Genomic DNA, 15,674 nt, shown 5'->3' on the forward strand with positions numbered 1-15,674 from the left:
AGAAGGGTAGACTCAGTAGAAAAGCCCGCACGAAAACGTGATTGGGAAGGGTGGAAAACATTTGCTGATTCCATGTGAGTAGTTAGGTGACGATTAACATGCTTCTCTAACACCTTCGAGAGGCAAGGAAGTAAGGAGATGGGTCGAAAATTGGCTGGGTTGCTGAGGTCAGCATTAGCTTTTTTCAAGAGTGGGACAACCATCGCATGCTTCCAAACGTTGGGAACAGTTGCCTCAATGAGAGAAGCATTCAGGAGAGTCAAGATATAATCAAGTGGAATGGGGGCTAACGTACAAAGAATCTGTGAGGGCATGGGGTCCAAAGGAGAGCCAGATTTAATCTCTGCCACCAGTTTTTGGAAGGTGGGCATAGAAATGAGTTCCCACTTATCTAAAAGGGGAGATGGGGACTGAACAGGATCACACTGAGGGGGTAGTTGGTCATGATTCTGTACGGATAAGCTAGATAGAGCAAATGATGCAACTCCAAAGCCCACATAGATGTTGTTGATTTTCTGCGTAAAGAAGTCCGCCAAGGAATTACATTGAGTGCTATCCAGACAAGGGGCTTTGGGAGCACAAGACATACCCGATAATTCCTGAACTGCTTTAAAAAGAGCTTTGGGGGGATTCTGAGCTTTCAGTATCGTGTTGTTGACATGATTAGCCCTGGCAGTATTGCATAGAGCGTGATATTTATGTAATGCAAGTTTATAGTTTTCTTTTTCTGCAGGAGAATAATTTAACCTCCAGGTACGCTCCAGTTTTTTGCAGCGGGACGTCTCTATTTTTAATTGTTCAGTAAACCAAGGGGCAGGGGGTGAAGAAAATGTTGCTTACATTTATAGACTGGGAGGCAAAGGTCAATTGCAGAAGTAAGCCAGGTGCTCATTGTCCCAACATCGTCCGTAGAAATGCTAGAAGGATGAGGCATGGTCTTTTCAAGAAGGTTATTGAGGCGCTCCACATTGAGTCTTTGCCAATTTCTACGGATTCTAAGGGAATGAGGGTTGTCAAAAGGGCAGGTTGCATCCGCCATCTTAATGAGGAATTCTACAATGAAATGGTCGGACCAAATAATCAGTCTGGGGGGTAGGCAGGTTACAGTATTCAAACTAGTAAAAATTGGATCTAATAGATTGCCGCCTTTATGAGTTGGACCGATGTTCAGAAGGCTTAAATTAAGGGCGGCAAAATCCTGTATAAGATGAGCGCTAGTAGAGCATAGGGTGTCGTTAAGATGGATATTCAAATCACCTAGTAACAGGAAATTATTAGATTCCAACAAAAGAGGAGCAATGAGCTCAGGAAGAGCAGCTGCCCATGCACTAGCCGCCCCAGGTGGGCGATACAAAAAGGCACCGGACAATGTAAAATTAGGGGATAGTAACAATTTAAAACTACCTGCTTCACAGTTAGGGATACTAAGATATTCCCACTTACAGGAGTAACACCTCTTGTAAATAATAGCAATGCCCCCTCCATCCCTGAGAGTTCTGTTCCGTCCCACAAATGTGTATTCATCGGGGAGTGCAGTGGCAATGTCTGGTCCAGAGCAGTCCTTAAGCCAAGTCTCAGTTAGAAACAAGGCCGATGGCCTGGACGATGTAAGGAGGTCAAATACATCCCTTTTGTGCTTAGGCAAAGATCTACAATGTAAGCTAATAAAGCTAAGGTCAGGAAGAAGGTCGGAAGGGTGAGCAGTCATAGGGGGGGGGATGATATTCCAAAAGGAGGAAGAGGAGATGCACAGCTCCGAGGGGAGGGATATAGGAGTCAGAGCAGATAAAGGGCAGGACACAGGGGCGTCATAGCAGCACAAACGGGAACAATGACTACCAAGTGACGGCCGTAGGCTATATAGAAAAGAGCGGGAATAAGTCAGTCTGGGGATCGTGGAATCAGAAACAGGGGGGGTGGCCCTAGGTCCCGTCTGGGCGCGGACGGGCGCAGACGGGCTTGCCTTTGGCGCGCCTATGGCGCGCCGCCGGCGCGCCCGCTGCGCGTTCGCACCATGCCCCTCTTTAGTAGCGTGAGGGAAGCAGAGACTAGACTGCACCCTGCACTACCACCAAAATGGCGGTCGGGCGAGCGGGAAGGAACGTGGAGCGAGGGACAAGAGTAGCAGAAGGTGAGTGCACAATAATACCACAAGTAATTTTAAAAGCTATGTTAGAATACGAGCGTTATTGCGGGAACACAGTACAGTACAATTATAAAAGAAATAAAAGGCAAATTTAAGAGCAAGTTTTAAATCATGTAACCACACTTAAAAAACTCAGCAGCTCACGATACTGAATAGCGCAAAACGACTGACTCCCGGCTCAAGCCTCAGGAGTATACGCCGCCACCATCAGTAAGTAAGTAAGTAAAGGGTTTTAAAGCACACGAATGCCGGGGCGTCTTGGCGCTAGAGGAAGCAAGAAAGAGCAGAGGTCGAGAGTCAGGAGAAGCTCGATAACTATGAGGGGAGAAAAAGCCATGTTTTGACCCGTCTCCTGAACTGAGACCTGGATGGGATTAGCCTAATGTTGAAGGGAAGTTTGTTCCAGAGCTTAGATGCCATGAATCAGATACATCTGCCTCCCCTTCTGGTTTTATTCACTCTAGGAACATGGGCCAAGGATTTGTTGGCGGATCTTAACATCCGACGGGGGCCATGCCATTGGAATAATTTGTGGTATTCAATAGGCCCACCCCCAAATAGGGCTTTGTGAACCAGGCGGAGTGCCTTGAATTCAGTTCTCTGTTTGACTGGGAGCCAGTGTAGAGTTCTAATGGCACCAGAAATGTGACTATATTTAGGAATGTTTAACAGAGTTCGTGCCGCTGCTTTCTGTAGGGATTAGAGTTTCGAGAGCTGGCGTTTGTCAATGCCTAGGTACAGAGCATTACAGTAATCTAGGCGGGAAAGAACAAGGGCCACTATGACTGTTTTCCTCAAGTCCACTGGTAAAAAAGGTAGGATTTTACATAGCAGCTTTAAAAGGAAATAGCAGGCAGATGTAAGCTGATTGATCTGACCTGAGAAATTGAGCTGGGCGATGCATAGAAAGCCGAGGATTCTTACTTTAGTAGCAGGGGTAGGACAAAGTCCTGTTGCTGCTGGCCACCAAGCTTGGTACCAGATTGGTGGGCCACTCACTATCTGCCTGACTGGACATCACATAAGTATTGGCAAAGGGAGCTGCATACACCAATGTGTGATGCTTTGTTCTATGACACACTTACTAGATGGCATATTTTGATAAATCAATGTTGTGCACGGTGCCAGAAAAGGGGCCAGAGACATCAATTAGCTGATACTGGTTTCTGTTTGTAACTAGCCCTAAAGAGTTCTGGTTTGGGATGGTGTCTTGAAAGCCTATCCAAAAAGAGCAGTTCGTTTCGGCTGAGATTACATCCCTTGCTAATTTTGTACCTGTAGATTTAGGCACCTCCCTTGCAGATCTGAAAGGACTGGGGGGATCTAAAAGATGGACAGATGGAGAGGACGGTTCTCTATCCCTGCCACCGAATGCTTACTTCTGAGGCTGAACTAAATTTGATTCCATCAAACCTGCTCAATTGATGTTAAACATTTCAAAACTTTTGTTTTAAATTTACCTTCATTACGTCAACTATTGCACACAAACAACGCTTATGATAAAGAAACAAACCATGTACCGTACCATTTATACATTGCACGTGGATACATCAGGAAAATATTGCCGACAATAAGGATGCAGAAATATGAGATACAGTGAAATTACGATACCAAATGAACAAAATAAATAACACCTTAGAGAAAAAAACACAAAAATTATCAAAATGTGATCAAATATCCAAAATATAAGTTAAGATCGCGTGTAAAATATTTTTGCTACATTTCACTTACTGTTGAATCTCAGAAATTAAATGTTTTAGATTAAAGTCAAGGAAACTTGAGCTGTTCAGTAGATTATCTTGTCACCACAAAGATTTACAAACCAACAACAATATTTGCATATAGATTAAATGTTTTACTCACATACTGGGTATACGACTTCTGCAGAGAACATATGTCCATTATATAGGATTCTGTGTCGACATATACAACAATTTAGTTTAGAATAGCCTTTGATATTAAACCTCTTGACACAGTTCCGCTGTGGAAATAACCTAACCATTCCATTCATGTTACTTCACTTTGTATGAATACAGTTTTTACTAAAAAGATGAATAAGTGTCATAATTTCTCACTTGGGACTAACAACACCCACATAATTCCTCTCAGTAGGACATGATCTACGCTACTAGTGACCTTTGAGATATAAAAAAAGGGCTCTTAATCAGGAGGAACTAATTACAGATTTCATCCGTACAATCTGAGATAGGCTTTGAAGTGGTCAGGCCATTATACCAACAGTGGTAACATGCGCTCAAATCTCAGGGCCAATCGTGTTCACAAGCGAGTGACACTGGATCCGACACAGGAGCTGGAGAGACATTGATGCTTGGTCAGTAAGGACTTGCTGGTTGTGCCGGTAGAAGCAGCCAAGCTGGAGAACTGACAACTATGGACCGAAGACATGAGGAAAAACCAGTCCATGGAATTCAGTTCTCTGAGCCGGGAAATGCTATAGATCGGTCCTCGTTGGAACGCGCAGTGAAATCGGAGAACTAGGTTTAGGAAACCTTGAACTGTGATCTTCAACATGATGGGAAAATAATTCCGTTAGAGCCTTGTTTGTCAGCAAATCATGTGCGGGTTTGTCCTTTGTTTGGTTTACACTGGAAGACTGGGAATGGTCCAGTTTGATACATACCAATTGAGTACCTTCTCCGAAATTGATCAAGCCTAGGCTTAGCTTCTAATTCAGGTTGTAGGCTCAGTTGGCCCAGCACCAATGTCCCACCTTCAACAATCTATTCCTTCTAACAGACCCTAAGGTGGAGTAGACCCCAAAACTCATCAAGTACCATGAATTGAGAGAAGACTTTTCTCATTTATCCCAATTCCTAGCAGCTGCCCGGATATATTTAGCTGTTGCTTAGCTGTCCAATCCTGGGTGACTTTTCCCTCTCTGGACCATAATATCAACAACACTGAAGGTTTCTGCCACTCTTATGGGACTACCATGCTATCATGTGTTACTAAGACTAAGGAATACATAATTTCTTTCCAACATGGTACTCCTAGCTCCCCGAGAATTATGATGTACCGCCATTGTTCTGAGACTAATGCATATTTACAATTGTTCTCTTCTTTATGCCGCTGTGCAAAATGGTGGCTCGAATCTTGCTCTGTATCATGTACGGTTACGAAAGCCCATGATGGTCAATCACACCTCAAATGTCCGTGTTACTTTGTCATGCACTTTCTGCTTGATCTGGATCTCTAAAGAGTTCTTACAACCTCTGGGGTTAGTAGCACCATATCATAAACTTGACATACATAAATAAGTCAAAATAAATACATAACTACTTTTGGTCTTCAAGTGTACCATTGACCAGTGTGGGGTTCTTTGGATTTCCTGGGGACTCTGAAGTTTCAGGGCTCTTGTGACTAAGGTCCTGTAGCATGACATGAAAGCCATTTCTGTCCTTTTTGCGTTCTCACCGCAGACAGGGCAGCTCGTATATGATATTCCATACAGCCAGCCCTTGCTGAAGGCTGCATGGCTCTCATAGCAGTCCCAGTTGCTTTCCTCTCGTTTTGTGTTACAGCAGCCCACAGGAGCTTTTTGGTTTTGCGTTGGTAGATCTGTAATTCTTTCAGCTCCGAATGCAGCATCGCAAACAGAGCCACGTTTTAAACACCAGCAGTTTGCTGCCTTTCAGTCACTAGAAAACTGCAGCTGACATGTGGAGGATAAATTGACCTTGTAAGACTAATATTAACAAGCACTGGCAACACCAATTGTTCTTGCTTGTACGTGAAAGGTACGCAAGACTGATTAGCATTGCCAACGGTTGTTGGAAATGCTGTGGCAATATCTCTTCTGGGCATTACAACACAATTTAGTAAATCTCCTTGCTGACCATCTTGAATCCATATGGCTCTAGTGGGATTATGGTCCTGTGGTGTGCCAGGATAAAAGGGACACTTACTTTTTTGAGATGCAAGCAAGGACTCTGGTTACATGCAGACATAACTGCATTTCAGGGCAAATCTCACTAAAGGGGAGAGAGTTGGTCCCTTGCCTCATATTCTCTCATGTTTCCGAGGTGGAGTGTTCCACTGTGGCTACAAAGGTACAAGGGTGAAGGAGAATTGCAGACATGTATCTTGAGGAGTATAAAAAGAATATGCACCAGGTCTCCCTCCAAAAGGTAAGTGCCTCTTACCTTCATTGAGGCCTCTGAAAAGGGGTGGGTGGGGAACCAGATTCAGCCACATTGTGAATAGAGGGTCAGGTGAGAGAAGTGAACTGCAGAGTGGCCAGAAAAAGAAAGGCAATTAAGACCCACTGGCGAGAAGAAACTCATGCAAGATATGGTATGGAGGGAGTAAGACATTCCCTTAGGGATAAAGAAAGGCATGCGGAGCTTGACGCACTGGGAGAGGGAAAGCAGTGAGGGACTTAAGCCCAGATACAAGGATGGGAGAGATTGTGAAAAACAGTGGAGTCGACTGGGAGACCTGGAGAGAGAGCGCGCAAGAGAGATAGAGAGAGAGAGAAGAGCAAAGAAGAAAGAGGAAGAGAAAGAAAGGGAGACAGTAAGTCCAGAAGAAAAAAAAAAAGGTGACAGGAGAAGGGCAAAGATGGTGTACTAATGGTGTACTAATATGGTTAATAATATGGTGTTTAAAGTCAGAGTTTAATGGCACTGCATACCACTTCTGCAGTGACTTTAAGGAGTGCTTATCTTTTTATACCCTGGTGTTATCTTATATTCTAGAACAAAGGGTCATAACATGAGGCTAGATGAATAGGTGTGGACTGGCGAAGAGTGGCATATGCGCATCTGCTTCATGAAACACTTAGTAAAGGTTACCAAGAGCAGAGGAGACAAATAAAAACTAGTTTTAGGCACATAAGTGAGCAATATAAACTGTAAAATAAAGAAGGACAGGTGATAAAGTATACCTTAATCTAGGTGACTGAAGGACATCTTTTCAGGGATGCAAAAATAAACCCAGGAATGTTCATGCTGCAACATTTGTGCATGTAGACTTTTCACTAGGTTCATTCAACTTTTTAATGACTGACCAACTACTTTTGCAGGTAAGCTCACCAAACGTGGTCCCAAAACTTTCTCTTTTACTAATGTGTACATTTTGAAATTCTTTCAAAATGGCAGAATTTCTCCATTTGCGAATGCTCAGCACACATACAATTCCATCCGCGCTGTTTCCTTGATATATGAAGTTGACACTAAACACGCAAAGCAAAAATTCTGTTTATCAATCTATGTTAAACGTAGGTGCACACAATTTTTGTGACTCATGGCTCCTTTGATTACATATATATTTAGCTTCCTGAAATGCTATTATAATAAAATGTTTTTGAAAGCGGATGTTGTGGTGCTTTAATGCTAAACGTGGCCGTTAGCTGGTCATGGCAAAATGTACTGTGCTTGGAAGAGAAGCGCACTGGAGAGTCACACTTTCTGTACTCACTACACGTTCTGAGGTACGTGGGCTGCAACCTATTGCACATACTGTTCCATCCTCCCACCAAACTCACTAAATAAGGGTCCCGCCTCCATGTGATTACTGAGAACAGGAGTTGTCATGCAAGTGCAAAGCACAAGAATGACTTTTTGATATAAGGATAATGTATATGTGGTTTAAATGTTGACATTTAGCTAGAATTCTACTTTGAGCGTGTGAATTAATGTACACATATCACTCATTGGTATACTGCAATGTTATCCATCGGAGCTGTATTTCATTCATCTATTTCGTGTTCTTAAACTCTGTAGGCCCCTCTGAAACCCACATGGTTACGTCCAGGCTATTCAGAACAAGAATACATCAAATAAATTGAGAGGTACTGATGAGAGGGCAATCTCGGCACGTGCAGTGGCACACCGCGTGTGGCTGTCAGAGGAGATGTACACAACTCCACACCAATCTGCACATGAGAAATAACTTTAAATGAAATTCAGAATTTTGCATTAACGCTGGCTGATGGCACAGCTGTATACAAGGCATAGCATTAAAAAATTATTTAAAATATAGATAGGGAAGGGTTTGACTCCACCCAGATATTTCTCTCTCTCAATTCATGCTTTTAAGTATGAAGGACTGTTTTAAAATCTGAAAAGTACACTCAATCATCAAGATGCACGTCACATTCAATTCGTTATCTCCTACTCACACTTTATACAGAAACCAATTCTTTTTAGCTTCTTTTTGCCAGCATTGCCAAGCTAATATGACAAGCTTTAAAGTCATAGGCAGGACTCATGCATGCAACTCATGTACTAGCATTTGTGAATGCCTGCATTTATATGCTTTGGCATATAAAAGCCAGACATTGTCTTTTCCAATGCTTGTTTTGTAGGTACTACACATCGTGCAGAAGCTGCTTCAGTGCTCATAGAACTTTAGGGTGCACCACAGTTGGTGCACAGCAGTCGACAGGCCACCAGTCGGGGTACATGCGGGTAGAAAGCGTCCATCCACTATTTTCAAAGAGTTGACGCCGTCCATCCTGCCAAGATGTTGGGCCCCACTAAAATATGCTGACCTGACTCGGTGTCATTTTATTCAGCAGCTCCTGCAAGTTGTCTGCTTTCGTTTCCAAGCAGCAAACTTGCAGGTAGTGAGAGGGCTTTGTTATTTTAAATTTGAGCTGGGACCAAAACAAAGGCCAAAGTTAAGGGGCTATCAGGCTCCTTTTGTTAAGAGTATCCTGCCTGGGAGCAGTCTAGAGCATCACACCTAGGTGTAAAATGCAGTGGAGGGGAAACAAAGGTATACAGCTGGTTATTACTTCACAAGTACCTAAGAGAGCCATGGTTTTGACTTTGTTCAGTACCCGTTTACGAGATGGGTATGCACTGTAAGGAAGTGCGATGTGTTGGTCAATCCCAGTATTTACATAAATAATTTAAATGTCATTATTTTGTGTTATTTATTTTATAGTGTTACTCATCCCAATGCAGGGTGTAAGAGTGCTTCACATCACGCATACACATTATACATTGACAATGAATCATATAAGTGTGCAAATCGATATGCAAGATGTGTTACATAATAGAGTACATATTACAAGGTGTGGGAGTAACACGTCCTTCCTAGCTCACTGTGCTATATTAGAAGGATTACAATTTATGAACTGCATGTAACAAAGGGATTTATGTGTTGAAAACACTAACTTGAGAAGAAGGTTCCCTTTTGTGTAACTTTCTTAAGTGGAGTATAAGTTTGCTAATAAGGAGGCTAAGAAGATGCACTAGGCACTGATGTGAACATTTGAATAGCCCTGTCTAAATATTGTTTAAAAACTGAACATTTTCTTAATGTGTACAGAGAAATGACTGCTTTTATTTTATACAATCAAATGTTATACAATCGTTAAAATCATACATGTATTAAAAAATATATTACACACATTTTCATCATAATTATTAGATTTCTTGAAAAAAACTTTTTATACTCACACAAATCAATACATCTTTTATAATATAACTTATATGTTTAATAATATTGTGTCCTGAAGAAGCCGGGTGAACCAATCCAAGTACCACCAAAACGCCACATCAACAGTAATTTTCTTGATCAAATGTTATGCTGGTACTTTTTTTAACCAAATGTTTTTATGAACTGTTTTTTATGAATAATTTTAAATAGTGTCTGCATGTGTTTTAATTGTTGGGCAAGAAGAGATGTATTGATTTGTGTGAGTCTAAAAGGTTTTTACAAGAAATATATTACTAACAGTGAAAATGTGTGTAACAGATTTTTAAATACATATGTATCAGTGCCTGATGCATCTTCATAGCCTCTTGATTAGGAAATGTATACTCCGCTAGAGTAAGTTGCACAAAAGGGAACCCTCTTCTGAGATTCATGTCTACTCTGTCTCTTTGGGCAGTTAAGGGTGACTCTCCTTGTTTTGTGAAGTTCAAAACAGTAACCCACTTACCTAGCTACACAAAATAGAAATCTGTCATCTGTATGTTAGATGATGTGCTTCGCAGGAAACACATTAACTCTCTGTGCTACTTTTCAAAACTGAGATTAGACAAAACACAAATCTCTCCAGTGAAAGCATTAACATCCAGTGTTTATCTTACCATTATTATTGTTCCCGGACATTAACTGGGCACACAAAGCTCTTTGCAGCGGGTGCCTTAACCCCATGAGATGTTTTGAAGTGCACACTTTGTAACCAATCAAGCAAAACAGATTTACTGCCACGTTACTACTTAGTTACTCCTTAATGGCAATTTCTTTATGACAGAGTTTTAAAAACATAAATGTACAAATTGAGGCCCAGATTTGGCATCTTAGCTGCATCCATTTTTGACACAACCCTGAACCAAAATTGCATTTGTAAAATCTCGTAATGCACTCAAACGTACTCATTATAGACCTACTAAACATGTGAGGTGTTCAGATCTGATGTCACTTCTTGTGAATTCACTTTATGCGAGATCATGGGTAGTGATGCCACTTTCTGTGATTTCACTGTGATGCCGTGCTGTGATGTCACACAAAATAAGGTCATTTGCCTACCATCTAACTTGGTTAGTCCCCCTCACTTCTTTTGTTAGGACCTGTGCCCTGAGAGTCAATGAGCACACCACATAAACTGAGCGGCTAATTTCTGAATGGACGTGTACTTTACTCTGCTGGTCAGTCAACGTATTTAGAGGAACAAGAATCAAAAACATCAGACGGGATCTAAACCTGGGTGGGATCAGCATATTGAAACTAAAGTTTCGCTGAACAACCATGTACACTAGATCTAGACAAGAGAGCATCATTTCCCATAAAATCCAGAAGAGGTACACCAGGGTCGTGCGTGCAGTGCCTATTTTCCTGAGAGCTTTTGACAATTATATTTAAAGGGATCTCAGCAGTCAGACAGGGAAATACTGGTACAGCAGCTAAAAACCATGCTTCATGCCTACCCCAAAAAGACTAAATTGCATGCAGGATTCAAAAAATTTTGTAAGTGGTATTAATGTGAGCATAAAAAATCACTTCGATTCACAGGGACCAGGAGTGGTGTAAAGGTTTAACTATAAATGCAGAAAATCCACTGACCTGGAGTGCTGGCCACAAATGCTAGCTTAAGGTTAGGGATGAGACTTTTTATGTTTCCCCTGACGTACAGTGACGTACTCTAACACACAAGTGTGAGGGTATACAGATACTTCTTGCATGTGGAAACTCGGGTCAATTTCTTCCTCTAAAAAGGCTTATTCATTGCTTACTCAAGGTGAGAAAGTGAAGGACACCCTTTCACAAGTGGTTGTAGGGGAATGAGTTTCTTCATGAGAAATAACGTGTGCATAATGTATGGATCAATACGTATGTGGAATTTCCCACTTGATGGACAGTCTGCATGTGTTAAATGATACTCTGTGAATATTTCAGGGTATCTACAACGGCCATGGATTTACAGGTGTGTTCCTGGGACATTGTGAGTATTTAAAAAGTTGAAACTCTGCTCCAAACATTTTGCTTTGTAAATTCTTGTTTTGCAATACTTTCCATATTTTGCCATCATACCTTAAAAATTAATGAGCGTTATTATGTGTTTAAGTGTTAGTACACAATATCGACGACCATGTAAACAAAGGCTACCTGGGCGCTACTGCTCATATAAATTTAGTGCCAGCTATTATCCACTTAACGTACATTCTGAGCCATAAGCTATACTTCTGTTTATTGACATCAGGGTGCGAAATATTTACTCTTTTAAGAAATATGTCCGGCCTCCTTTAGTGGATTTCCCCTTCATTCCCACCACCTTCCTGCTGTTGAATGCAGCTTTGTCCTTCTGGCCCAAAGGAGGAAATGCCCTTAATATCAAGCTGTGCCCTCAGACTTTACAAATCGAGCTTGATAAGAGGATCTCAGGTCCCGGGGGAGAGAAATCTCTCGAGCTCACAATCAAGATTATCTAAAGGGAAAAAAATCTGTACGTTTTATGGCCAACTTGTGCCAAAATGAGCAACATTTCCCTTATATTGATAGACTATCGTGCCAGCAGATAAGAAGAGAATTACTAAGATTAAGAACTATGTTAACCCTTGCTATGCAACCAACGGGGTAAAAAAAGCAATTATTGACAGAAAAGGGAAATGTGTTTGTATTCTGGGAACTACGTGTGATATATTACATATTTTATTGGACAGTCAGGTGTTGGATATACGGAAAGTGTTTTTATGCCCAATTTTCAAAAAGTATGGTATTAAAAATAGGGTACAAGCAGTGGATCTTCTAACTGAAATGCGTGATTTAGAGATAGCTTGTGCTATGAGGATGTTCATCCAAAAAGTTACAAAAATTCTTAAATATGAACAGAACTGAAATACTTGTTTAAAAAAATATTAACAGATATACAGTACTTTGTACGGAATGATGGAAAGATTAATGAATTTTAAATGTTTGAATTCTATGATAGATTTTATTCAAGATATGAGATTTTAAAAGTCTGTATTTATGGAGATTTTAAATGTTTAAGGACTAACTAGTCCAAATAAACTTTTGTTTTGACAGACTTATCTTAATATCTTCTATACGGTGGGTGCGGAAGGCCGCTTTCTTCTGCAGAGCCATGCAGACTGAGGATCTAACAACCATACTTGTTCCAAAATAATGTAGACCTGTTCAGAGCATGTCCTCAAAGTTTTTTAAAGGGGAGAAGAGTAAGACCCTAACCTCCACTTTTTCCACAGTGCAGTAGATTAGACAAAGTCCTGACCCAGTTCTCCTCCGAGTCTGTAGGGAAGGTGGCTTCCCGCTTATTCCATGTGAGGCTGACAGCCCATGGATTTTGGTATTCAAACCTTGCAGTTTGGCAGAATGCAACATTACTTTTTGGCTGCAACAAAGCCAATGGGAAATTATTCTTTTAAAATATACAAACCTCACAAATAAATCTTTGGAGGAAAACACTTATTTACTATTGGGCTATGCAATTATAACGCTTACAATGACTTGATATGAAACGAAATTATACAATTATAATTCCTTAAAAAATAAAAAAAATAATAATGTGAAATCTCTTACCTTTATGTAATTGATAAATTCTGTAAGGAAGCTTCGGGACTAGAGAAGGCAAATGAAAAAAAAAGGAAAACTATCAACACACATCCCAAAAATATTTTACTCACTAAAAGAGCAGCACTGGTCCAGTTCCGTTTTAATATACCCCAAATGAGTGAAACATCAAAACATCAACAAGACTCAATGTCTGAGCTAAGCATAACAGACATTTCTCAAGTGTCATCTCTTCTAAATACTTCACATCAATTTTAAGGGTTTAGCACCGAGGCCATACACTTTAATAACGCAGGGATGGACACAAATGGCTGTTCTGGATTTCAAGGCTGGTTCCGGGGTGTACTCTAGTCACACCTATAGATGATTACTGTGCATACTGGCCACTGTTTTAGATTCACATGTATTATGCATTACTGCCCTCTGCTCAGGGTATTAACAGTGAATGGAGTTCACTGAGGTTAATTTCCCACTGCACAAGCCAAGAAGGGGGCACATAATGGGAGTAAAGGTAGAGCATAGTTTAACCTGACAGCATGTAGGCATAAGCCATTAGTCACTATGCCCCTATCTCTTGCAATATTAGCAAATAAAAACACTGCCTGCTTGATGCCCATGCTACTGGACCTAGTGTGCAGGCAAACTAGTAGCTAGTTGCTGCTTTCTAAGCAATGTGACTGCTTGAAATTAAAAAATTTCAAACATGCATATTATTTTGATGTATACACACAATATATATATAGATATATATATGTGTGTGTATATATATATATATATATATATATATATTTCTATATTTTTTATTGAAGAAAACATGTGTATTAATCATCCATTTAATTTCTTTATTAGTTTAGGAAAGGTGAATTTTCCTTCAAATGATATGAGACGTATGAATTATGGGAAATATTACAAATATTACACTGTGAACCCCTAGTTTCTGTGAAATACAAATACATATACATACGTTTCCAAACAAACACATTTCTTTTGTTTTGGAAAGATGAATTTTCCTGCAAATATATACATATGTATATTTACTTGTACTTCACTGAAAAAAGGGCTTCAAGGTGTAATATTTGTTACAGATATAGAATAGATTATGTTATTAGTACCTTAAAATACTGCTTTCTATTTAACATTTTACTAATAATACACATTGTTGCATGGCAACATATTTTAACTATTATCAAAATGATATATTCTCCAACAAAAACACACATTTCATAAAACATGGGCCGGCACGCCTGCATCCTCAGGCAAGCAATGAAAAATAAAAAGGAAATGGAGGATGGCACATACATTCCACAAATGTTTCTGCAGGGTCTGTAGAGTTCTAAAATAATTTAATAAAACGTGTAATATAAAAATACATACATAACTAAAATTAAAATATATGATATGGTCCTATGTTCCCATATCCGGTTCAGGCAAACTTTTTAAACCACTCGTCCCCAGAGCCCCTAAATGAGCGAATAAAACAACTGTTAGTTACACAGTTAGCCGTTATGTACCCTAATTTTATTGGCAGATGTGTAAAGTGTACTACTGTATTGTCGAATGTAAGGAGGGCAGTGGCTCGAGAGGGGCAAAGCCACGTCCCTCCCTCTACAATAGTGATAAATAGCACGTTAATAATCTGCATATATGGTTTATGATATGGCATTTTCCTGCCTTTTGTTTTAACAAAAAGGTACCCAACTAAAACCACGGTTTAAGGGGTAACATTTGCGTGGTGAGATAAAAAGCACATTGCAGAATCTTCCTGACTATTCGAGAAGCAGGTTCCATAGGCACAGACATTGTTGCATGCAATCTTTGGAGCAATAAACAGTCTTTTTCTCACGTCAGTTTTGCTTTAGGGTGCACAGCAGTAATAAATACATAAATGTATGTTTATTAGTACAGTATAAATGCATTATACTATACATTGATACTACCATAGCTATGGTGAGGATTTTTCAAAACAACATTTTTTTTCGGTTTGTACCATTTGATAATTTTGCATGAACTTTCCATTCAGATTGTGCAAATCTCAGGGTTTCTGCCGCCGAACTTTATGCAGATCCGTCCCAAGGGAAGACCGCAAAGAAAGCGGGTGGAGAGTAACTGGGGGGAGTTTCAAAATGTTTATTTTTCAAATGCACTGTCCTCCGATGAACAGCGACGATACACAGGTCTCCCACGAACTAACCCTTTAAAGCCCTCGGGCAGCTCTGTGCAACGTTTATTTCTCAAAAATAACTGAACGATTGCACCCCTCTAGGGAAAGTTAAAGTTTCATTACGAATTTTGGTAAATTTCATTCCGTGATTTTTGTTGTAGCAGAGAACCAAGTTTCCAATGGAAATTATCGGTGAAAATACAAAAATGCTGATCCACTCTCACACCTCTCTCTCGGATGAAAGCACAAATCCAGGCACGCTGAAAAATGGTTAATTATAAACATTGAATAGTTTGAAACGAATACGGATTTACTATAGCAGAATATTCTAGCCATAATTACACAGTGGCTATTGCCATT

General features: G+C 40.3%; 1 protein-coding gene across 1 annotated transcript in view; it reads right to left on the minus strand.

Moving 5' to 3' along the window:
• DDRGK1 (DDRGK domain containing 1) overlaps window positions 1-15,674 on the minus strand; it is a 139,658-nt gene that overhangs the window by 12,008 nt on the left and 111,976 nt on the right. Inside the window, exon 6 of the mRNA XM_085642685.1 lies at window positions 13,163-13,201. Within this exon, the coding sequence (XP_085498811.1) occupies window positions 13,163-13,201 (39 nt within the window). The remainder of the gene's footprint in view (window positions 1-13,162; window positions 13,202-15,674) is intronic.

This window comes from Triturus cristatus, chromosome 2_2 (assembly GCF_964204655.1).
Source record: "Triturus cristatus chromosome 2_2, aTriCri1.1, whole genome shotgun sequence".
In the NCBI taxonomy this organism is placed as follows: domain Eukaryota; kingdom Metazoa; phylum Chordata; class Amphibia; order Caudata; family Salamandridae; genus Triturus; species Triturus cristatus.